This window comes from Pteronotus mesoamericanus, unplaced genomic scaffold, assembly GCF_021234165.1.
Source record: "Pteronotus mesoamericanus isolate MK-2021 breed Mesoamerican mustached bat unplaced genomic scaffold, CSHL_Meso_final contig_1242, whole genome shotgun sequence".
NCBI classification, from domain to species: domain Eukaryota; kingdom Metazoa; phylum Chordata; class Mammalia; order Chiroptera; family Mormoopidae; genus Pteronotus; species Pteronotus mesoamericanus.
This window is the reverse complement of record NW_026555053.1, coordinates 624,026-648,246: the sequence shown is the minus strand read 5'-3', so window position 1 is coordinate 648,246 and position 24,221 is coordinate 624,026. Positions and strand designations below refer to the sequence as shown.

The 24,221-nt window shown below is 56.7% G+C and overlaps 2 protein-coding genes across 2 annotated transcripts; one reads left to right on the top strand and one right to left on the bottom strand.

Annotated features, from left to right (window-relative positions):
- Positions 1–887: 887 nt before the first annotated feature.
- On the bottom strand, positions 888–6,960 carry CIB2 (calcium and integrin binding family member 2). Its single transcript, XM_054588344.1, has 5 exons — positions 6,929–6,960; positions 4,921–5,032; positions 3,429–3,576; positions 1,323–1,518; positions 888–1,057 (listed from the first exon to the last, which is right to left on the bottom strand). The coding sequence occupies exons 2-5, from the start codon at positions 4,987–4,989 to the stop codon at positions 1,036–1,038; spliced, it is 435 nt and encodes a 144-aa protein (XP_054444319.1). The 5' UTR covers positions 4,990–5,032; positions 6,929–6,960; the 3' UTR covers positions 888–1,035.
- Positions 6,961–11,924: 4,964 nt separating this feature from the next.
- Positions 11,925–23,240, top strand: IDH3A (isocitrate dehydrogenase (NAD(+)) 3 catalytic subunit alpha). The gene is made up of 11 exons (XM_054588814.1): positions 11,925–12,043; positions 13,951–14,013; positions 15,443–15,526; positions 16,994–17,108; positions 17,947–18,134; positions 18,620–18,753; positions 19,462–19,564; positions 19,657–19,721; positions 20,558–20,642; positions 21,061–21,213; positions 22,575–23,240. The coding sequence occupies exons 1-11, from the start codon at positions 12,017–12,019 to the stop codon at positions 22,656–22,658; spliced, it is 1,101 nt and encodes a 366-aa protein (XP_054444789.1). The 5' UTR covers positions 11,925–12,016; the 3' UTR covers positions 22,659–23,240.
- The last annotated feature ends 981 nt before the right edge of the window (positions 23,241–24,221 follow it).

Sequence of the window (24,221 nt, the reverse complement as noted above, 5' to 3'; positions counted from 1 at the left end):
TGCTCTCGCCACGGCCGCAGACTGACCACCGGGACGGTCACCGCTGCCCCTCCCCCCCGTCCTGTGCAGGGCAGGTCCATTCCACGCTGCAGGGAGCCGTCCCCTTGGCAGCCTCGTGGCCCTGCAGCCCCTCCCGCTGAGAAATGGGCACCCCCGCCGCCCAGGGGGGCCGTCCGCACTGCGTGCGGCCACCGGCCTGCGCCAGACGCGCACCGTGCCCACACACGTCCCCGGGAACGACGGCTGTCGCGAAGGAAATGGACAAATCCCTCCCCCCGGCGTGTGTCCTGCACCGGGCTCCCTTGGAGATCTGAGCGCAGACGCGTCTTCCTCCCAAAGGCACAAGCCCTGAAACAAGAGCTGCGCCCCGAGCGGGAAGGCACCACCCGGTCCAGGGGGGTCCCCGGACAAGGGCAAAGGGACCAGGAACGCTTCCCGCGCTGGCCGACGCAGACGGCGTGGGGGCAGACAAGAGTTTTACTAGCAGCGGTTCACAGAGTTGTGCACGGCACACGCCAGTGGGGACCCCACAGGGCTGGGGAGGGCAGACACAAGGCCCCGCGTTCCGGTGCCTCCCCAGGGGAAGGGCGGGCTGCGGGGCTGGAGAAGGGTTGCATAGCTCGTTAAAATCTCATCCTCGTTCTTTCTCTTTGCCCTGGGGGCCCAGGGCGTGTTTGCGGCGCTTGGTCCAGTCGGTCCCCCACCAGCAGGGAAGGAAGGAATGTGCTCTGCCCTCCCCTCCCGGGGGGGCATTTCGGACGGAGGAGGACTGAGGGCAGGGGAGGTTGGGGGACAGAGGGAAGGCCTGTGAGGGGCTGTGGGCCCGGGGGGCAAACTGCAGGAGGCCCGAGAGGGCCCTGCTCCTCACGTCCCCGCTTCCCTGGTTCAGGATTTTTTTGCTCAAAGGGCCAAGAAAATGTTCGTGGGTGTCAACCCCGGAGGCCGTCGCTCCTGTCCTGGGAGCTCGGAGGTCAAAACTGTGTAGACAGCAGAGGTGGACGGTGGGCTTCGGGGCCTCGCGACCCGGCCTCGTCCTTAGATCCGGACGTGGAAGGTGCTGGAAAGAGAACGGGCAAGAGAGGGTGAGAGCTGGGCCGGGCAGGTCAGGGCTCCTCAGCGCGGCCGACCAGGCCCCGCCGGCCCGGGCAGCTCCTCAGGGGGACGCGCCGCGCAGTGAGTGCACCGTGAGGGAGGTGTGGCCCGGGGACCGGCCAGGGCGGGGGACCTCTGAGCCTCCCTCCGCCCGCGGCAGCCCCGGGGGGGTCCCGGGAGGCCAGGCCCTGCCCGCGGCCCGACCCTGCCCCGCCGGCCCCAGGCGGCACCTGAGGAAGTCGGGGGCCTTGGCGATCATGTCCTCGAAGTCGGAGAAGCCCAGCTTGCCGTCGCCGTCCAGGTCGGCTTCCTCGATGACCTTGTCGCACACGAGCACCACCTCGTCCTCCTCCAGCTCCGACTTGGTGAGCCGGGCCAGGGTCATCTCCAGGTCCTCCTTGCAGATGAAGTTGTCAGTGTTGAAGTCTGGGCAGGGGAGGGGCGGGAACGCTCAGACCTCGCCGGGCACAGCGGGTCCCCACCAGACTCCCCCCCCCCACACACACACACGGACGCTGGGGACGCGGGGTTCTCGTCCGCCGCTGGAAGGGGCCGAGGCGCTCGCCCGCAAGGCAGCTCCGCACACCACGTCCGACGCTCGCAGCCCCGTGACAGCCCACCGTGGCTGAGACGCGTCAAGCAGCGACACCTGGGGCTCCCTGGGAACCTGGGCCCTTGCCCAGCAGTGACTCTGTGGTCCTTGTAAAGCCAAGGAACCCCAGGCCCACAGAGGCCGCGGGGCTGGACCCAGGTCAGAGGGCTGCTCGGAGGATTCTGACCGGACACCAAGGCCGCGTTTTCTCAACGGCACCCCGTTGCCCCGGCCCGACGCGCCGGTCGGGAGGCGCAGATGCCCCTCGGAGGGAGCCCGTGGCTGGCCAGGCGCACGGCGCGGGGAGCGCGGCTTCGTTCTGCTTGGCAACAGGCCCCTCGAGCACCCTCGGCGCCCTTCCGACCCCTGCCCACCCAACAACCGGGTCTTCGCACGGGACGCCTCTGCTGTCCCATGCGCCAGCCCAGCAGACAGCCGCTCAGCCTTCACGCTTGGCTCCCACGTCACCTCCCGGTGGGGGCGCTTCCCAGACGTGAGGGCTGCCCCCACGCAGCCCCCCCACGGCCCAAACCCTGACGTCACGGTGGTGACACCGGGCCCAACTGCCGCCGTGAGCGTGGCAGGCCCCCGCTCACGTAGTTTCCCCAGAAAGCTATTCAGTGGGTGGAGTGAGAAGCCCGCGACAGGGATGGAGAAGAAGAGGCGTGGAAAGGACCAGTGACCTCCCTGAGGTCACCTCCCTGGCGGCCGGTGCTGGCGGACGGGCCGGCGAGATGGGGGTGTTTGTGGCCGTCTCATACGAGGACACTGGGGTCCAGGAAGGGGCTGAGCCTGGGCAGAGGTCGGACCCCGTCTCCCCAGGGCCCCCCCCCAGCCCAGGCGAGCAACAGAGCCTGGGCCCTCCCTTCCCGGGGGCCCCTCTCCGCAGACAGCAGCCCTGCCCAGAAGCTGGGCCGCGGGGTCGAGGGCGGAGGGGTGACAGCCGGGTTTCAAGAAGCTTTTTAGGAACCAGAGCCCGCGGCTGGGCGGCAGGGCGGGTTCTCTCTCGGACGTGCAAACAGAGGGGTGCGCAGACGCGTGTAGACCCGTTCTCTAAATTAACAGGAAACCACGTGGGAAAAGCAGTCTGAGGGGCCCCGGGGCCTGGCTGCTCAAAGTCGTTGGGGACAGGAGGTCTCTCCGAGGCCTCTGGTCCCTCCCTGGGCCTCGGTGTCCCTGTCTGAGGACCTTCTGGGGACCAGACTCCAAGTCCCCAAGACATTTCCCACGGCTGCAGAAGAGCCAGAACTTTGTGGTGGCCAGCGCCCCCTGGTGGCTCGTGGCTGGTGGGGCACCAACGGGAGGGCCGGGCTGGCCTCCCGCACCCTGGGGACCTCTGGGAGCCTCACCACCCGGCCGAGGCCTCCAGACCCTTCTGGAACACAAAGCTGCCCTGCCCCACCCGACACCTCGGTGGCCCCTGGTGGCCCAAAGTCCTTGACGGGCCCCGCAGCCCGGCCCCCCTCCTGGTCCCGCCCTGCACCTTCTGCATCCCGAGTCCGGGCTGCGGCCTCTGCCTGGCACTCGCCACTGGTCCTCCTGCCCCCCCAGGCCCCCCGAGGTCTCTTGTGCTCTGCCAGTGCAGGCCACCCTGCGGGGCAGGCATTCTTCTAAGTGTGCCCGGCGTGCCCCAGGCGGGAGCCAACGGGAGCTGAACCGCCCGATGGCCTGGGTGTTCACACGGCCCCCACCCCACGCATGGCACAGACCCCCAGCGCACAGCTCTGCTGCAGGCCCTCGTTACCGTAGATCTTGAAGGCATAGTTGGCCTTGAGGTCCCGCGGAGCCGACTCGCAGAGCACGGAGAACATGTCCACAAAGTCATCGAAGGTGAGGTTCCCCTCGCCGTCCTCAGAGAAGGCCTCCACTATCCTTTCTTTGAAGGGATTCTCCTGGAGACAGAACCACACAGTCTCCCAGGGGCAGGCCCACCGGGAGGGCTCCCGGGCCAGACAGCTTACAGCCGATGCGACCCTGGACAAGGGGCCGAATCCCCGGGCCTCAGTTTCCCCATCTGTAAAATGGGAATGAGCGTGCGAGGACCGAGGAGTTACAGCGTGGAAGGTGCAGCAGGCCAGCGCCCGTGGGACCTCGCCGTGACGTCGGGTCCCGTGGTATCGTTTCGGAGAGTGCAGAGAGCCTGGCAGGGCCAGGGCGAGCTCCCGGAGGCCGAGCTCCGAGGAGGCGGGAGCAGGCGGCAGGCCCCGCCTTGATGCGTGAGAGGGGACGGCATCCCCAAGCACGGGTGGCCCTCGGCTCGGGCTGGGTCAGGGAGGCCCAAGTGGGGCCGCGAAGGGCTGGATAACTGGGCAGGACGAGCAGCGGGAGTCGGAGAGCCCGTCAGACCCCAGGCCGGCGGCCACCCAGTCCCTGGATTCCCCAGACCCGTCCCGAGGCCGCCAGCTCCTTCCTCGTCCCAGGTTGCCCAGGGCCACCCCTCCCGGAGGCTCAGAGACGACCGTGTGGCTCCCGCCTGAGTGCCGGTGGGCTTGGGCTCCCTCCCCTGCAGGCCAGGCTGGGCGATGCACGGGGCCACGACTGGCCTCACTGACCCTCAGGCCTGAGCTCACAGCCGGGCACAGGCCCCAGTGGATACCACACGGTGACCTCTGAGTCACACGTCCAAGGGCTGGCGAGGGGCTCTTTGCAAAGTCCCCCACAACAGAAGTTGTGCCCCAAAAGCTTTTTCGTTGGTGGAGGCCACTTCATGTGCATGATGGGTGAGGGACTCGTGAATGACATCTTTATGTCGAACACAGATGTGGTCGAGGACCAGAGGCACCCGCCCCACCTGGCGGCTCGTTAGAAAAACACGGCCTTGGGGGGGGCGGAAGCGGGGGGGCAAGTGGCAGGGGGAGGCAGAGACGGATGTAGTTGAAAAAATAAATTAATTATAAAAAAAGAAATAAATAATAAAAACAATTTAATTTGGAAAAAATATGTAAAGTAAAATAAAGCAAACAAACAAGACCTTGGCACTAATAAACGTGGCTTGCATGCTCGTAAAAAAAAAAGAAAAAAGAGAAAAGAAAAACACCCCCTTGGGTCCCCAGACCTCCCGAGCCCGAGCCGGCCCTTGGGCAAGACCCCCAGGGCATTCCGTGCGGGTCCAAGCCTGGCACTGGTGCCGCGGTGACCGCGCTGTGAGAGGCCGCAGCCAGACAAGGAGGCTGAGGCACAGTGAGGCTGGGTGTGCGCTCAGGGCCACGCAGCCGCGACCGGCGGCCCCCACCTACCCGGAGCTCCGGCATCTGGATGATGAGGCTCATGGGCACGTGGACGATGGGGCTCTTCCTGTAGTCCATGGGCACGAGGTTGGGGGCCAGCTCGTAGAACCGCGCATGGAGCCTGGGGGGGAGCAGAGGAAGCCCTGTGCGGGGCGAAGCCGTGCCCCAGGCCTGGGCACCTGCCCCCCCCCTCTGCTGCGGGGGTGGGGCAGGCTGCCTCGAGGCATTGGAGGGTGATTTAGCAATGCAAACCAAAAGCTTCAAAAGCCTATGCCTTCTGATCCAGCAGTCTCTGCTGGGAATGCCTGCCAGGAAATAACCCCAGCCACAGGGTCCCAAGGACATTCGTCGCAGTGCTAATATAATGGCGAAACGCTGAAAACCGACATGTCCCGCTAAATGCATTAGGGAGGTGGTGAGGTCGTTTTTTTCTTATCTATTTTTACCATGTGCCTAAGGAAGAGCAATTTTAAAGAAATCACGAACCACCACCATCCAAATCTTTGATAAATACGCACGAAGGGAAAATCCTGGCAAGTGATGTTCCAAAAGGTTCAATACCCTGAAAAAGGTTAATAGTCATTATTTGGAGCATGGGAGGGGGAGGATTAGAGGTCCCTCTTTTGTCTTCTCTTGGCTGGTTTTATTTTCTGATTTTTCTATGGTCATATATCACATATGGAATAAAAAAAAAAATCAAGAGCCATTAAAATAGGTGATACTAAGCAGCACAAAGGCAAAGACCCCGGGTGGCTTGCTGGGTGGGCCTCTCCCCAACGCCCGCTTGCTGCGGGGGAGTCGGGTGCTGAGCTCTCACCTACAGGAACGGGCTGCAGGGGGTGGGAGGGCTGTGCCCTGGAGCTACTGGACCGAGGGGGGGGGGCGGGCCGGTTGGGGGGACGCAGGGGAGGCGCCCGATGGTTATCTGTGAGTCTGACTCGGTATCACTGCTAAGGAGCACTTGCAGCTCACCTTTCCTCCTTGCCGCCTGCTTGGCGCTCAGGGTGCAGCTCGCCCAGAAACCCATCTGGGTGGCGGTGGAGGGAGGTGGGGGGAGGGGCAGCGCTCAGCGGCTCTTGGAAGCGGGGGCCCTGGGGCGGGGGCCCCTTGACCAATCCCCACTCCCTGGTGGTCCTGCTGCTCAGCCGGGCTCTGGGGGTGGGATCGTGGCCCCATGCTGACGCTGAGGCCCGAGGCCTGGGGGCTGGGCCCCTCACCCTGCCTTCTGAGGCGGTGGAAGCGGGGTGTCCCGGCCCTCCAAGGGGGCAGGGAGGAAGAGCGGCCTGTCCGAGCCGAGTGGTCGGGGCAGGGACCCCCGGCCCTCTTGGGAAGGCGCCCCAGGCGCCCGCCCCAGCCTGCCCGCCGACCTGCAGGGAAAGTGATCCCGAGCCCTTGAGGCTTTTAGTGCCACCCGATAGCCCAGGCGCGGGCCAGGTCTCCCGGCGTTCTGTGTCCTGCTCGCCGTCTGCTCCTGACGCTCTGAGGCTGCCACCCCCTCCGTCTCCCCTGTCCAGGCCCGGCCCCCCAACCCCCAAAGAGAGAGGCTGTGCTGGGAAGGAAGGAGACGCTTGCGGACAGCCCAGGGCAGTGGGGGCACTGCAGGCCTCTCAGGCTCCCGGGGTCAGAGGTCATCAGAGCCCGAGCCAGAGGGCCCCGAGGGCCCCCTGGTCTGACCGACAGGGACCCTGAGTCTGAGAGGCCCCGGGATGCAGGGCATTAGCAAGGGGCCTGGAGCCCGAGGCCGCGCCTTCAGTCCCTGGCTGTGTGACACTGGCCACACCGGGACGAAGCTGGCTTCTCCCAACGACAAGGTGACGTGAAGAGCACATGAGGATGTGCCTGAGGCCCCCCACCACAGAGCCAGGTACACGCCAGCAGATGCTCAGTTCCTGGCAGAGAAATCTGGGTCCAGGACGGGCGGGAGGCTCTGGCCCTTGGCTCCTGACAGGTGACGCTCTTCTGCGGCTCAGCCCGCCCGCCCTGCCCCCGCTCGGAGGGGCGGACAGGCCACACTTACTTGAGGATGTCTTTCTTATTGAAGAACGTGCAGTCCTGTAGAGAGAACACGCACAGTCGGTGAGCAGCGCCCACTCCTCCCGCCTCAGAGCCCCGCGGGGACGTCCCTGGCCAGCGCCGGGGGCAGAACACTCACGACCACCCAGCGCACTGGGGACAGCAGCCGAGTGGGTCCAGGAACCTCCTGAAGCTCTGACCCGACCCCGGGGACTGGGTGCAGGGACGAAGGCTGGAGGGAGGGCATTTGAGGGGCAGGGGTGGGTACCGCTGTCTGCAGTAGCCTGTGGCATCGGAGGGGCAGCAGCTGGGAGACAGCCACCGCCCCAGCGCAGCCCCGAGAAGGGGGCCTCGTGCCCCGAGACCGAGAGTCCCAGGCGCACAGGCTGGGGGACGCGTCAGCACCTTCCTGGCAGCAGAGCCGCAGGAATCGACAAGGTCGCAGCGGGAAGGCATGGAGAGGCTGGCTGGGGGGGAGAAGGTGGCGGCAGGGAGCAGCTGGAGGCATCCGGGCAGGGCAAGGACAGGAGCCGTTTTCAAAGCCGCTCGGGGGCTGCCCGGTGCAGCCCAGGCGGAGGACCACACCACACGGCTCATGATCCCCGGGGGCCTGGCCCCGGGGGCTCTGCCTATCCAGTGCTGCTTCATCCTCCTCGCTAGCCTACGGGCCAGCGCTGTTTCCCTGGGTACAGATGGGAAAACCGAGGCTCAGCAAACTGCAACTCTGTCCGTGCAAAAACCTGTGTGATGGTGGTGATGCTAAGCGTGTCTGTTGAAAGGAAGAGAAAGGAGGGAGGGAAGGGGGATAAAGGGGGGCGTGAAGAAACCAGGGGGTTGTGGCAGAAGGAGAGGGAGGCTGGAGCCGGCAGAAGGCAGGGAGCGCAAGGCCGCAGGTAGATCTTCAGTCCGCCTGAGACTGGGGAGGCCTGGCCGGGGCCCTGGCCGTGCCTACAGGAGGGACCCCCAGGGCGGCCGAGTTGCAGGACGGTTCTTTACTGAACCGCTGGAGGCACAGCCTGGGGCCTGGGGAAGGCGGCCAGTAGTGCTCTGGGGTTGGGGGGGCCCCGGGGGATGGATCTGCAAGGCAGAGGAGTGGTCGGGGACGAAACCGGGGAAACCGGGACCGTGGGGGTCACTGGCATCCAGTGAGGGGGTGACGTGAGACCCTGCAGATGGCTTGAGGGGGGCGGCCGTAACTTGGGTCACCCACAACCCCCTGGCTGGCCCGGGGCTGGCTGGACAGTCAGAGGGAGGCAGATGTGAGGCTCTTGGGTTTCACAGGTCTCGTTTCTCCCACCCCACCGGTTGGCGGGGTCCAGCCAGGCTCTGGCAAAGGATCAGAACTCGACACGGAGACTGGCTGCGAAGGGTAACCCAATGCCAGGCTGGTCTGAGTGGGAACCCAGGCCCCCCTCCCCCAGGGGGCTACTCTTCCCTCCTCAGCCTTGTGTCTACCTGCTCACCTGGGCCCACCTCTGAGCGTTCACCCACGCGACGCCCTCCGCCTGGAACGCTCCTGCTGGCCCTGCCGGGCCTGCTCCGGTTCTGCCGTATTTCTGAACCTTCCAGCAAAGCTTAAGCCCCTTTCCCTATGGGCCTCCCACTCCCACTAGTGTCCTCCCCTGGCCCACGCTTTCTCGAGGGAGACCACCCTGGAGGCGAGGCCTGCCTCTCCAAACGACGAAGAGCACACAGCCCCAGCCCCCCAAGAAAAAGAGTGAGCCTGGGATTCCTGAGTCAGACTCCCACGTGAGCCCCCAGGGACAGGGCCTTGAATGGCTTTGTTGACCGGTCTGTAAAATGGGACCAGTAATCCACCCGCCTGGGATGGGAGGAGCTGACCGTTTCATAAGTGCAGGAAGTACAGTGCCTGGGACGCAGCAGGCGCTGCAAGAATGTGGGTCCCCATCGCTTGCCAGGGCCTCATGCGCAGCAGGGGAAGGGGCCTTCATTTTAGGGCTGCCCGCAGCAGAGGACCCACATTTCAAGCCCGACACCGAAATACATATTCCTGGTGGTGACGCAGGGTGGCGGTGGAGACCCTGCTGGTGTCATGTCACCTCAGCGCGCTGCACACAGGTGACAGCTCAGTCACGGCCTCTGCCTGCGGGAGTCGTGGGGCGGGGGGCGCGGGGGAGTACGCGATGGGGGCCGTGAAGGATGAGAGACCACCCGGCGGGGCAGGTACCCCAGAGCTTGGGTCTCATCTGCAGCACGGTCTCCCATCTGGGACCTCCTGGCTCCTCGAGAAGGGTCCAGGGGCTCTGCAGGGCGCTCGGGGAGGTGATCGTGTAAGGCTGGTACTGGCTGGCCTTCTTGCTCCATTATTTCCATGCTGGGCCAGAGGAAGACTCCCCAGGATAAACAAGACACCTCAACTTAGACCGCCTTTGGGGGCTGATGCACCTGACTCCCAACCCAGGCAGGACGCAGCTCGGCTCTGCTTCCAGAGGCTCGCTGTCCCGGCGAGGCTCGGAGGAGTCGCGGCCCGCCCAAGGTCACGCTCGGAGAGAAGGCAGAGGCCGGGAGTGACCCCGGGAACCGGTCCCGACGGGAAGACGCGAGCAGGGGCGCGGGCTCACCTGGTAGTTGTCCAGCTGCTCCTCAGTGAAGATGGTCTGCTTGTTCCCCATGGTGCGCGCGGCCAGCGGGGCGCCGCCTCCCACCTCGCACGCCGAGCCCCGAGCGCATCCCGCCGCGCAGTCCACGGGAGGGGTGTGGTCGGGGCGGGGCGTGGTCTGAGAGCGGGGCGGAGTGAGCGGCGGTGGGCGTGGTTTGGGAGTGAGGTGGGGCGGGGCCTACGGGGGGCGGGGCCGAGCAGCGGGGCGTGGTCTGCCGGCGCAGCCGATAAAGTAAGCGAGTCCCTTGGGGACACCGCGCCGAGGCTCCGCTACAGGGCGCAGCGCGGCCTACAGGGTCGTTGGCGGTAGGTCCCGCTCCTGCTGGTGCAGGCGCGGCGAACCCGACACTTCTGGCAGCGGAGGGGCAGGCGCATGGCTGGGGCCTAGCGCAGACACTTTCGAGAGCTCCATGGGGACAAGTTGAGGGACCTGGCGCCGCTAGCCATGGGGCGGGGGAGCCCTGACCTATGGGCGCGACCCTGGGCAGGCCCTTCGGCCCGTCCCTCGCGGGGAAAGAGGCGTCACTCCGGCTGACTCCTAAGGCACCACTAGGAACAGGCCAGGGCAGGGCAAGTCAGGCCCCTGAGCCTCTTACACGGGAGGACAAGATTTGCTCGTTGATCCTTGAATCCTTGGACAGGGACGTGAGACTTGATACGATTTAGAGGACTTAACTGTGCCCAGACACTGACTGTGACAAAGGCCAGTATTTTTTCTGGGGCTTTTATGCAAATGCAATCTCTGCCAAGTTCCTTTTAGGGGCCAGCTCACACATGTCTTATTTCCAACCTCAGGACAGCTAATTAATTCTACAGGCATTATCTCCATCTCACAAACGAGGACACTGGGCTTGAGCAGTGCAGTAACTTGCCCAGGAGCCCATGGCTGGGAAGGGGCGGGAAGTGGCTGGACTCAGAGGCCACGTCCTCATCCTTTGTTTATATTGGACACATGGGGTAGGGACCCCAGACATGAGAAAGAAGGCAGTATTTGTGACTAGGAATTCAGAGAACATGGAATTTTAGAGCAGAGACAGGCCTTTGTAAGATGCTCCCAATCTGTACTTCCTCTTTCTCCCTGTTACAGTTGGAGAAATTGAAACCTCTCCAAACCACGCCATCACTTTTACGAACGTTCTCCTTCTTCCCTGTGAACCGGCCAGTGTTCCATGTTCAGAACCTACTTTGGCACATTCTTTTACAATTGCTAATCTCTGTTCACTTGAATTCCAGCCTTCCAGGTTGAAAAGCCAGAACTTTTGCAGAAGGCTTGAGTTTTCAGTTCTGGAGATCTTTGTCACACAGGTGAAAAACAGAAGCACCAACCTAACTAGAAATTCCCCTAACAAATCCCTTTTCATCGGTATTTCCAGTGCCCTGAATGAGGCTCTCCGGAACTAATACGATGCTGTGAGGAAGGTCGAGGGATACGGTTCCCATGTTACAGATGAGAAATGCTGGACTCAGAGGCAAAGTGACTTGGCCAGCGCCGCCCAACTAGGAAGTAGCAAAGCAAGGCTCAACCTCATTCTGATTCCAAATCACGTGCTCCTGTGGCTCCCAAACATTAGGTTGGTCCCCTGGAAGGCAGTGTGCGCATTTGTTTGCAGGGATCATGGACAGAGGGAAAGAAACATTGATTATCTGCTCTGTGCCCATTTACTGGAAATTATTCCATAAACGCCTCTTAAGTTTATAGAGTTTGGTGTCATTATCCCACTTCACAGATGAAGAAATAGTCTCAGAGAAGGTGACTTGCCCAAGGTCACAGAGCTGGTAACAGTGGATTTAAATCTGGGCCCTGACTGGAGCAGGGGGTCACGTGGTTACCGCTACTATAGGCGTTGAGAATACAGTGCACCTCAAAACAAAAATCCTGCCCTCTTGGAATTTACCCCTGGGGAGGAGACAAACAGTAAACAAATAATAAGTGAAATATACATACTACGTCAGAGAGATAAGTGCTATAGAAAAATAAATCAGGGAAGTGTCATAGGCGGTAGGGAGGAAGGGCTGCCGTTTAAAATACAGTGATCAAGAGAGGCTTTATTTACATTGGCCTTCAGGAAAGTGCCAATCAAAACTGCAGTGCGATACCACTTCACCCACTCGAGGAAAGATGGGTATAATCAAAAAACGCAGAGAGTAGGACGTGACTGGCAACGAGAAGGCTCAGCGCCACGATCCTACTTAAATGGTGAATCAATGAATGGAGGAGGCGGAGAAGCCTGGGAGAACGGAATCGCGCAGCTTCCGGGTCCTGGACGTGTACGCCACCGAGAGGTGAGCCCGGCGATTGGCCAGCGCAGGCGGCGCGTGTCGCGGCCGGCCGGGGAGCGGCGGAGAGAGCCGCCCGGGTGCGCCCTGGGGCGGGGCTTCTAGGGGGCGTGGCCTCCGTGGAGCGTGAACTAGCGCGGGCTTAGCGGCTGCGCAGTAGAGTTGCTCAGTCGCCGAGGTGAGAAGAGAGACGCGATGGCGGGGCCCGCGTGGATGTCCAAGGTGAGCGCCCGGCTGGCGGACGGGCGGCAGCAGCGTGGATCCGGCGGGCTTGGTGCGGAGGCGGCTCCGCGACCCGCGCGCGGCATGCGGGCAGTTCTGGAAGGCCGCGCTGGAGGGGGATGACAAGGACGAGGGGGCGCGCGGCCCTGCACCCCGCGGTACCCCAGGCCAGAGTCCAGGCCCCGCGCAGAGCCGGACGATCCGAGGTTGGACCCGCTTCGCGCTGACGGCCGGGCCTCCTCGGGTCCGTTTGGCGGGGCCGGGTCCTGTCGCGGGGCCGTGCGCGCTGGGCAGACGAGGTCCCGGGGGGGACCCCAGGCCGCCTCCTGCCAGGTTCCCCCGCCCCTGCCCAGCTCTCGCCTCTCTGTCTGCCCCTGACGTTCTGCTCCTTCCGAAGGACACAGGCACCCGACACCTTAGAATTGCCACCTGAGCCCCCGTAAAGGGAAATCAGCTCTTCCTCCTTTTTGGTGAGGATCTGCGATCTGAAGAGCTTCCGCAATCCTGACAGCTGGGATGCCAGGGCTGGGCAGGGCTCAGACCTCTGCGGCTTCTGGGTTCGCGGGTGGCGCTCACCCGCGCCCTTAGAGGTCATCCTCAAGGGCACGCAGGAAGTCGGTGTCAGACGGAGAGGAACCCAGGCGACTGGGTGGGTGTTCCCAGTTCTTAGTCCTATTCTGCCGGCTTTGAGGCCAAGGTCACGCCACAGATTATGGGCACGGGGGAGAAACAGGCTCTCCGGTTTCCTGGTGCTGGTCAAGAAAAGCCCCCTAGAAATCTACCATAAAAATCCTAACTTTTTTCCTGTACATTTCGGTACTCGTTCTCCTTTGTTTTGAGTTTAAAGTGAGGTCCACATGCTGTTACTTGGTAGGAAAAGCTCTACACTAGAATGTTTGAGTCTTCGGTTTAAATTCTGGCAGTGTAACTGGTTGTGTGACCCTGAACAAGTTACTTAGCATCCCTGGGCCTTAACGTGTCCGTCTATAAAATATCTATACTTGCCTCATAGAATTGTTTGGAGCTTAAATAAAGTGAAATCACCTGGTTCCTGCAGAAGGCACACATGCCTGAAGCTTTCCTAAGCCATTACCAACAGATTTATTTTGCAGTCACCAAGCAGACCATGGTTCTGGGACATCAGTAACGGTTTTATTCCTTAACCGGGTTCTGCATGTAACCCCTTCAGACCTGGACGTGTGTGTGACCGTAACTATTACGTGACATTTGCTCCTGAAGGGGGAAGCAACTTCTGTGTCACTGTCTAAACAGAAGTCCATCCCTTAATCACTGAGCTTACACGTTAACACCTCGTTCAACTGCGGTGGGTACATGAAGCCTTCAGACAAGGGACTAAAGCACCACCGTTGATAATCAAGGCACTAGTCAATTTGTTTTGCCTTTAGTGTAATCTATAAGAAAAAAAACACAGATGTTGGGAGCTCCGTGGGTTGTGGAATCAGAAGACAGGGAGGTTCTCCTCTGACAGGGACTTCCCGTGTGAACTTTGACCGTCATTTGACCTCTGTGGGACCAGTCTGGCCCTTTAGAGATTGGAGCAGAACGTGCCTCCAAGATACCTTATGAGGAAAATCCATTGTTTGACCTGAAAAAGAAGTTTCATTCTACCTTCAAAATCTTTTGACAATTTACATTCGCAAAATTGCCTTTATAATATACAGTACTTAAGTTCTCAAAGCAAAAGGTAATCTGAATACTGTATCTAGAGTTTCAGATCTGAGGGTAGCCTGCCACATTGAGCTAATATATGAGAAAATATTACTTGGAAGTTCCTGAATGTCTGCAGACTTGCAGCATGAGCAGCCGGTAGAAATGACTTCATTTCTGCCTCTTAATCTGTGTGGTTTAATTCTGTGCATGACATTTCTTTGTTGATATTTATACAGGTCTCTCGGCTGCTTGGGGCATTTCACAACCCAAAACAGGTGACCAGAGGTTTTGCTGGTGGTGTGAGTATAATTACATCTTTTAATTTTTCCTTTTAGAAGTTTCTCAAGAAAGATGCTCAAACACATTATGTAACCCTTTATCTGCATTTATTTAAAATTAGGGAAAATTGGCCATACTTACCCTGTATATGTAAATTATTGGCCAGCATGCAGAAATCTATTAGGTCACATTTAAAAGAATTATATTTCAGCTGACTATGTAAGCCTGTAACATTACTATCTGGAAGGAGCCTTGTTAAAAATAGATAGAAATTTCCCTTGAGGCTGTTGCTTTATTTCACAATCTCATTTTGGTAAGACAGTTTTTTCTTCAAAACTAGTACAAGTTGAGAAAAAATTGTTGAGAAGCTTCAAAACCTGCTTTGCAATTTATTTTGTGAGCATCCCTAGAAACAGTAGATTGGTCGCCAAATAGAAATGTCTCAAACATCTGTAAGTCCTGTAGGCTTACGTTTTCCTTACGCGGTCTTTATAGACAGTCACAGCCATGTCTGTTTCTCGTGAAATCTGCTGCTTTCAGAACTCCCAGCATTAGAGTTCTGTGCCTGAAAAGCAGCTGCCACATTTTTAGAGCGTTCTAAGACTGTGGGTCAGTGGCTCCTATTTGCTTTTATTTTAGCCTTCTTGCAGAATCTGACTGGGATTTCATCGTTCCTATACTCCCATATCACACATTGTCCTCCGGCCTTTGTAAGGCTATAGCATATATTTTTTTCATTTACTTTCTCTTCTGTGGAATAAAGTAGATCTTTCTGGTGATACTTGTCACGACACGTTGGGAGAACAGGAAGAAGCAGCCAGAGGTTCTGGGCTCTGCTGATGCAAAGGCGCAGAGTGTGGCTGCACTTGAAGCTGTGAAGCAGGCGTGTTTCTGAAAGCTAATGAAATGCTCATTGGCTCTGCTGCTCCTTGGATTTCAGGCTATCCATTTTTTAAAAAATATTAGCCTGCTGGGGAGGGGAGTATATTTGAAAGAAATATGAAGAGGAACTAACGTCTGAAAAGATTTCTTCAGCTGTACAGAAAAATTTAGTTAGTCCACCTGCTCAGGGATTATCACTGGAAGGCAAAAGACCAGGGAAATTTGAACCAGGGATTTAAAAAAAGTAGCACAGGCAGCTGGGACTGGAAAAGGCCAGGGACCTTGTCTGGGCCAAACCTCCAGGTAGGGAAACGTCCCCACATAGGGATGTATAGTTTCTAAGGGAGAGAGAGGGTCTGAATGTTATCTTAACTAATTTAAATCGTCTGTCATTTCCCTTTACACATTTTTATTTCTACGTTGGAAATGCTGGCTTCGTTTTGTTTGAAGCCTTTGAAATAAATCGCCCCCAACACAGATAAAGTGGATTTCTTTGTCAATGATATTCGTGCTCAAACCTTAAAAAATCAATTCTTACTGCCTTCTTTGATGATTTCTTATATTCAGGTTCAGACAGTAACTTTAATTCCAGGAGATGGCATTGGCCCAGAAATTTCAGCCTCAGTTATGAAGATTTTTGATGCTGCCAAAGTAAGTGGACTTTAAAAATACCTTACATAGCAATTGGTAGGAGTTTCTTAGCCCATTGGAGTCCGTGACCTCTGAGGATGAATTGTTTGCATTTGTATGGAGTTGGTACTGTCTGTTGTTAATCTTCACGATTTTAACTTGAACTTCGGTGTTTGCTGCTGCCAGTGCTTTGGTGTTTTAAGCCGCTGCATTGGCAGCAGTTCTGTGGAACCGAGGTCTTTGTGGATCTCGGTCCCGCCTGGGCTTACGCCTTCCAGCCTGGCCAGGTCATCTGTCTACTGTGCTCTGCCTTCCTGCCCAAGAGAACAGAATTACTATTCCAAAACACTGTTGCAGATTTTGAAAGGTTAAAAAAATTCTGATGTGGTATTATCATTACATGTGAGGTATTATTCTAACAGTCCAGCCTTCATTTTGTTTTGGGAATTTAGGAAACTTGGGCCTTTTTTGACAGGATTCTTTGTTATTGCTATTTGTAGCTGCTAGATGATAAACGTGGAAGATGAAATTACTGGTGGTTATGCTACCAACAGCTGTAGGTTGAGGAATGCAATTTATTTCAACCATACAGACATTGTTTTTCTACATGAGCTTCTAAATAAAACTCCTGCCAGGAAGCGGTGCTTGTCCAGTAGCGCCGTAGTGCAGCTGAAACAGGATCGCTTCCAGCGTTGTTCACTGGAGCACGCCCTGCTCTGCCCTGATCCCGCACACCCGGCGCGCTGGCGGCCAGACGTGTGCGCACGCACGGAAGGATGTGGGTGGGGGGAAAGGGTGATGCTGTGGTTTATGCCTTAAAACTGCTGCCTTCGTAGGTTATATAATACAGCTTTCTTTTTTTAACAGCTTACTGAGAGAGAATTCACATACTGTACAGTTCGCCCGTTTAAAGTGCACAACTTAATGGTGTTTAGTACATTCACTGAATCTACTCTTAGAACATTTTCATCACCCAGAAAGAAACCCCACATTCATCAGCAGCCACTGCTCATTCCCTGTCTCTCCCACCCTACCCACCCCCGCGCCCCCACCACCAGCCCCCGCGACCACGGACCAGCTTTGTCTCCACAGGTTTGCTCTGTCTGCTTCCTATGGATAGAAGCTTACGATCTAGTCTTTTATGACTGGCTTGCCTCCCTTCGCATAGCGTTTTCCAGGTTCATCCGTGGACCGGTTCTGTGTACCATTTCTGTGACCGTATTTCTCTGCTGCTGGTCATGTTCTAATTATAGCCGTGTCGAGGGCCGCGGGGAACCGGAGCGGGCGGGCGGGCCGGGCGCTGTGCACAGCCCCTGTGGGCAGCCGGAGGACGACACCTGCCCTCACGCGCCGGGGGCTCTCTGGACCAGTGTGGTGTGCGTGTGCTCCCGTCACCGCCGAAGGCGAAGATGTGTGTTGGGGATTGTGGTGGACGGTCACTCACGTCCAGGGTTTCGCGCTCACGGTGCTCTGCGCTCTGGCCCCCAGGCGCCCATTCAGTGGGAGGAGCGGAACGTCACCGCCATCCAAGGACCGGGAGGGAAGTGGATGATCCCTCCAGAGGCCAAGGAGTCCATGGACAAGAACAAGATGGGCCTGAAAGGTAGGTCTGACGGGGGCGCGGTACTGGCTTCCGCGCCCAGGGTTCCATTTCTCAAAGGTTGTGCATTTAAGCTAAATGAAGGTGGCCTCCGGCGAAGCCACTCACTCACAGTGAGATGCTGCGTTTTTCATTTGGGGACATATTTTCCCCAGGGAAAACACTGAGTTTTACTGGTCATCGTCAAATGTATTTCAGCTCACATATGCTTAAGGTCACGACTCAAAATCCTGGCGCGTGACAGCCTTGAATACAGGCAGACCAAACCTGACCCTCATCTCTGCCACCTACTGCCTGGGAGGCCTGCACAAAGGTCTCACTCTTGGTTTTCAGGAAGAAGTTTGTTTTTTTCCCTCCACCTTTAAGTGACGGCCAGAGAGTCGATACTTCGTAGGGTGGTGGTGAGGGTGAGACCATGTCCCTCTGGGGCCCCCGTCGGCAGGTGCTCGGTTAGGGCTCCCGAAGCTCCCTGGAGGAGATGCCCTGCCTTCAGTTGGTCAGACCGGTGGGCCCCGTCGGAGACAGAACACGCGTGTGTATAAAGCAGCCCGAGGGTGCCCGGCCAGGGTGGACTCGCCCACGATGCAGTGAGCATCTGACTCAGAAACACAGCGCCCCATCTGTCCTTGCGAGTGACTCGCTCCTTTTTGGAACAGTGCCCCTTGGTCCCCGAAACACGCAGGGCAGACGCGTCGCATAGCCACTCGACCCCCAAAGGAAGGGCCCTGAGTCCAATTCTGATGGGAAATTAAAACCAAAAAATGGAAATTTCAAGTCAACATTATGTGCTTGTGTTTATAAAGAAGAGATGCTGGTATCTGCGTATTCTTCTCCATTACAGGCCCTTTAAAGACCCCCATAGCAGCTGGCCACCCATCCATGAACTTACTGCTGCGTAAAACCTTCGACCTTTATGCGAACGTCCGACCCTGTGTCTCCATTGAAGGCTACAAAACCCCTTACAACGACGTAAATATCGTCACCATCCGGGAGAACACAGAAGGAGAGTACAGTGGGATTGAGCACGTGGTATGTTCGTTTCCAACACTTGTTGCTCTGAGGTTGCTTCCCGCGCACTCGAGCCGGTGCTCGGACCCCCCGTGAAAGCGGCTCCCAGGCAGTCCGCTCCGGCCAGGGTGTGGGGGCTGGTCTTGGCCCGGGGCCTCTGGCCCGCGGCGCGCACACGGACGCCGCCGCAACGGCACGGGCCTGGGAACAACGCCCTGTGTCTGAACTTTGAATCCTGACTGCGCAGCGGCACTCGGGCGAGTGACCGTCTCCCCACCTCAGTTCTCCTCATCTGTGCAGCGGGGCTTCTAGCACCTAGCTCACGGGGCTGGATCAGCATTAACCCCAGTGGCGCACCGTGCGCCTGATGCCGGCCATGGCCGCTGGCACCGTGTCAGCCGCCACCGATGGCACTGTTGACACGGCTGCCACCGCCCAGTGCCGGGATGTTGCCGCCCCCGCTTCTGGCAAGGCAGGACTTCCTGCCTTGACTTCCTGTCTTTCAGATTGTGGATGGCGTTGTGCAGAGCATCAAGCTCATCACTGAGGAGGCGAGCAGGCGTATCGCAGAGTTCGCGTTTGAGTACGCCCGGAACAACCACCGGAGCAACGTCACCGCCGTGCACAAAGCCAACATCATGTGAGTCCCTGGGGGGCCAGCGCCCTGTCGAGCTTTGTGGGGGAGCAACGAGCTGTCCTGTCTTCTGTCCGGCGGGCTCACTGATTCCTGATGTCTCCAAAAAACAACCTGCAGCAGTGAGAGCATCAGGCGCTTCCCTTGTCCTGATCTCCCGTTTTTATGCGCCTCAGTGGGCGAATGACTGGAGCAGATTAGGAGTGGGGGGTGGGGTGGGAGTCCAGGTCCTGGACGTGTAAGGAGGGACGGAGAAATAACGGAGAAGGAAGCCGTAGTCGGGGGCCCCGGTGGGAATGGCAGAGTGGGCGTGTTTGTGAAACGGTCACATGTTCAGGGGCTGTGAAACAGTCAGCGCTCACAGTGCTCATCCTCCCGGGGGTGGGATTCGAGCCGTTCAGGGTCTCCTCCGCCCACTGGGTAAAGGCCATCGTGAATGGAGACAGAAACAGGTTTCCTGACCTAAGAAAGTGTTGAGCATGTAAAATAGTAAAACTATTCAAATAATTAAGGTAACCTTTTAAAGCAATTTTAGCATTTTCTTAATAATAGATGTTTCTTGCTTCGTGTTGGATCACACCACTGCCTAAAAAATAATTTTACTGTAATTGAAATTGCACATCTTGGTTTCTGAAACTTACTTTACTTCTCTGATTCGATGCTTTTCTTTCTGCAAGTTTTTGCTTTCAACAATTTTTATTTGATGCAATACAGGCGAATGTCAGATGGGCTTTTTCTGCAAAAATGCAGGGAAGTTGCAGAAAACTGTAAAGATATTAAATTTAACGAGATGTACCTTGACACAGTCTGTTTGAATGTAAGTATTCGTACTTAGCTGCTCCTCCCTCGTGCGCAGTGTCCATGTGCTATGCGGTTTTGATTGCTAAATGCACAACGTGTTTCTTGTAGATGGTCCAAGATCCATCCCAGTTTGATGTTCTTGTTATGCCCAATTTGTATGGAGACATCCTGAGGTAAGTCTGGCCATACCCTATTAACCGACAGCTTTTTTTTACAAATGTCTGAAAATGAGTTGTGTTTGCTGTAGGACGTGAGCTGGGCTGTTAACAGTGTACGGGTGGTCTTGTGATTACACGTGGGCGGGCTGTTCCTTATTTCTGTGCCATCTTGGCTCCGGGTCAGTGCTCCCTGATCATGAGCTCCTGCTGCACAGTCCTCCTGTGTTTCATTGGTTGGCTGGTCGATTGATTGACCTCAGTGTTTTCTGTATCACTAGGTAGATGCGTGGTCATTTTTATAACTTCTGACATAATTTCAGACTTAAAAAAAAAAAAGTAGTAGAAATGGTGCTCAGAATTCCTGTGTGCTTAGCACCCACACTCCCCAGATGTTAACATTTTACCACTTCTTCTGTATCTCTTCCTCTCTTTACACACTCATGCTCAGGATGTTGGCCAAATGATGATTTTCTGAGTCCGTCATTCCTTCTCACGCTCGTTAGTGGCATTCTACCGTTGGGACAAGCTTTTCCTTGTCCCGTTTATATCTATGTCAATGGGTCTGGACTCGTTTCTTTTATTCAGTGGTTATACCCATCACCATCGTCCATATTGATACGTAGGTGGTCAGCACTTGGCCAGGGCATCCCCTTGAGCTGTCATTTGCTCTCTGGCACAGGCATGGGCTCCGGCATCATCCTGAGTCTTCCTAACCTGGTCCTGGAAGCGGCCATTTCTCCAGGGAGCCCTGGGTCCTTTCAGTGGAGGACAGTACTTACAGATGGAAGTCTGGCCGCTGGGTGAGATCATTTGTGTTTCAAACCAACACTCTTGACGTTCTCTGCCCCCAGCGACCTGTGCGCAGGATTGATTGGAGGTCTCGGTGTGACACCAAGTGGCAACATTGGAGCTAATGGGGTCGCGATCTTCGAGTCGGTAAGGACCCTGCTGACACCCAAAGCAGAACTTGGGTCGGGGTGGCGGGAGAACCCAGGAGGGGTGATCTGCACAAATACGTTCAAACTTTTGAGTTTTTCCAGTTGTCAAAAGAAATGATGCTTTTTTTAAATATAAGCTGGGTTGATTCATTCATTTCCCTGTTTGTCTTGTATCCTTATTATTTATACTTCCTTAATTAAAATATTTCACCAAAAGTTGACAGAAAAAATAATTGGTCCATAGTTTTGCAGTTTCTTGAAAAAACTACTTTTGCCCTGTATCTTTCTGCGGCTTTGTTTCTAGACCTGTGTCTGATGAGTGGGACGCAGCCACTGTGCAGTAACTGTGCTCCACTGGTCGGGAAAGAGGGCTGAGAGCCCCATGTCCCTGACTGTGCCGCGTTTCCCCGAGGCAGGTTCACGGGACGGCCCCGGACATCGCCGGCAAGGACATGGCCAACCCCACGGCCCTGCTGCTCAGCGCGGTGATGATGCTGCGCCACATGGGGCTGTTTGACCACGCCGCACGGATCGAGGCGGCCTGCTTTGCTACCATTAAGGATGGGAAGGTACCGTAGCGGTGCTGTCCTCGCGCCGTGTCTTCCACAGGTTCATCTGGGAGGGCACTGACTGATTCCAAACGGGCTTTCTCCTCGAACCGGGTGCGCGCGCGCACGTGTGCGTTCCTGAAGGGAGGCTCCCCGTGCTTCGCTGGATAGGGCCAGGAGCCCTGAGTGAGCCGTGGGGAGAGGGGTTGGGGGTCAGGGCCGGTGCAGGCCCAGGTGTCCCGGGGTTGGCAGCGTGACCACGGCCAAGGCCGTGAAGAGCGCGCGGTCTTTTTCTCCTCCCACCAAACATCTATCGTGTACCTTACACGGTGTGAGGAATAAACAAACTGAGCAATTAGATGAGGTCTCGGTCTCCAGGAGCTCCGGAGCCAGCCATAGATACAGACACAGCTGTGGCACTGTGGTATTACGCGTTGTAGCACGTGCATCAGAAATATGAAGACTCAGAAATGGCTGCTATTCATCAAGTCCTTACACTGGATGGTCTTCGTATGTGTCATCTCAGCAAATCTGTATCACTCTCTGAGGTAGATCCTATAATGAATTCCATTTTACAGATGAGGAAACTGAGGCAGAGAGATTAAGTAATTTCTCAAAGGTCTCACGGCTGCATATGGTAGAGCTGGGGTTCTCACCCCACCTGGCTCTTGCTCAGCAAGCTTCCCTGTTTCCGTAAGCACTTGTGGCCCAGAAGGGGTGCGACGGGTTATTCTGCCAGCGGGAGAACGGGGGAGCTGGCGGCTGCTGCTGACACAGGAAACCGAAGCGGGTGCGCAACAGCCCAGGAGTCCCATGGAAGGGCATATGGTTTTGTTTGTTTTTTATTCTGACACTGCATTTGTGAATTTAACCTATAGAGCCCAGCGGAGAGGCGCCAGATTACACAGCAGGCTCTTTTAGGTGCGCGGGATGCAGTGATACGAGAGACATACAGGGAGGTCTGTTTGGGAGTGAAGAGAGGATAAGCTCGTGGAAGACAGAGTGGCTCGGCGGGAGAATTCCTCGCCTCCAGAGGGACGTTCAGGAGTTAGCGATTGCAGTGACCTCAGTGTTCGTTTCCCAGCCTCCAAAAACAGATCAAGATATGTCAAGTTTCTTAAACTTTAGAAATTCCCCACGGGACTTACGATCCCCCTGGTTAGGTGTTAAATGTCCACGATCAGCCGTCCTCTCCTGGGGCTCTCCCTTCCCCCCGGGGCGGGCAGATGTGCTGAGGTGGGGCCCGCTGTGAGCCGAACTCAAGGGGACGCAGCGGCCGGGTCTTGCTCAGCTCCTATCTCACCAGGCGCTTGAAACCGAAATATCCTTGCTTTGGTTTAGTATGAGATACATTTTTCCTTTTTCTTTTTCCTTTTTCTCAGAGCTTAACAAAGGATTTGGGAGGCAATGCAAAATGCTCAGACTTCACACAAGAAATCTGTCACCGAGTAAAAGACTTAGATTAAGGCTTCCACAGGTGGCATCCACATCCGTCACCGCGGCCGACGCCACGTAAGCCTGGCAACACGCCCCGTTCCACGCGCACTTGGTGTCCTTGCTTCCTGACAGCACATCTCTCGATCTGGCCTTTTCACAAAGTCTGCGACGGATGCAGGCGACGTCCCTGCATCTGCTTTCATGGGACTTTTCCACGTGCTTGTTTTATTTATTCATGTCTATTGAGTGTGCGTTTTTGTTAAACTCTACATGGACTGTATCATTTGCCATGGGCAACCATTTTACACTTCATTTAAAATCATTTTCCTCAGCTGTAAATATGATACAGAATTAATAAGAGAAAACATCTAACTTTCTAAAGAAAAAATTGTTGTTAGTTTATGAAAAATATAGTAGAAATAAAACAGAATATTGACATATTAGCACAAGATGACGTTCTTAAAAAATGAACGGGCACTAGAGAAATTTCCTAGGAAAGTCCATATCAAAAACCATGACTATGGTATATTTCTTTACGATATGGAAAACTAAGACTGATTTGTCCTTTATATGAATTACTGAGTATGAATAAAGACTTCAGATCCAAGAAATATATGAGAGAGGTAACTTTTGTTAATAAGATAGAGGTACTATATTGGCTACACATATACAAACACATTGTTGAATTATTTTGTTACCTCGAGCTTTTTATGCACGGAAGGGCCAAACTTCCTTTCCTTTGCACGCACACTAGGCATCATGGGTAACAGCCTCGGAGGCCCCAGCTGACAGTCAGGCGCGGCGGCTGACCCGTGCGTGCTCATGAAGCGCAGTCTCACCCCAGCCGGTCCCGCCGAGAGGCCTGACCGCGCTATTAATTTCACAGTTCAGTGGCCACCGCCCTCTCCCGCAGCACCCCCAGGAAGCGGCCGGGGTGCGGGCGCGGCCGTCGATCTCCAGGCGCCCCTCTGCCGCGGGCATGGCTTTTCTTAACCTTCAGACGCTGGGTCACTCTTCACCCACAGGCACCCTTTGGCCCCAAACCAAAGGCACCGCACGCCGTTGCTTGCTGGTCGTGTAACGACACAGACAGGCTTCGCACGGTGCGCCCGGCTCATAGGCCATCTTAACAGCTGTCCCTGCCTGGGGGCTCTTTTAAGGCTTGCAACCAGACTTACAACCTTATGTGTATTTTACTGTTTAAGCTGTTGCTTTCTGTTTTGTTGAAATTTGCAAATTACTCTTGGGTTCACACGAATAAAGAATTCCAAAACGGCGACGCGTGCGCTCCCGAGGCCCTGGCTCAGCGGCGCGCTCGGAGCGGCTGCTCTGCTGCAGGGGCCCTCGGTCCCGCAGACGGCTGTGCGGCACAGCCGTGTGGGCGAACACCCGCCACTGTCTGGGCCGGTCCCGCCTGCTCCAGGACAAGAAAAATCACATACCTGCTGACGGTTGTTAAAAAGTTTAATATCCAAACCACACATTAAATACAAACAGGCAGCAGCAGTCCTACGAGGCGTAAGTCAGGAGGCGCGTGCGTGGGGGGAGCCTGGGTGTGGAGTGGCAGGCGGCCCGTCCAGCACATTCCAGAG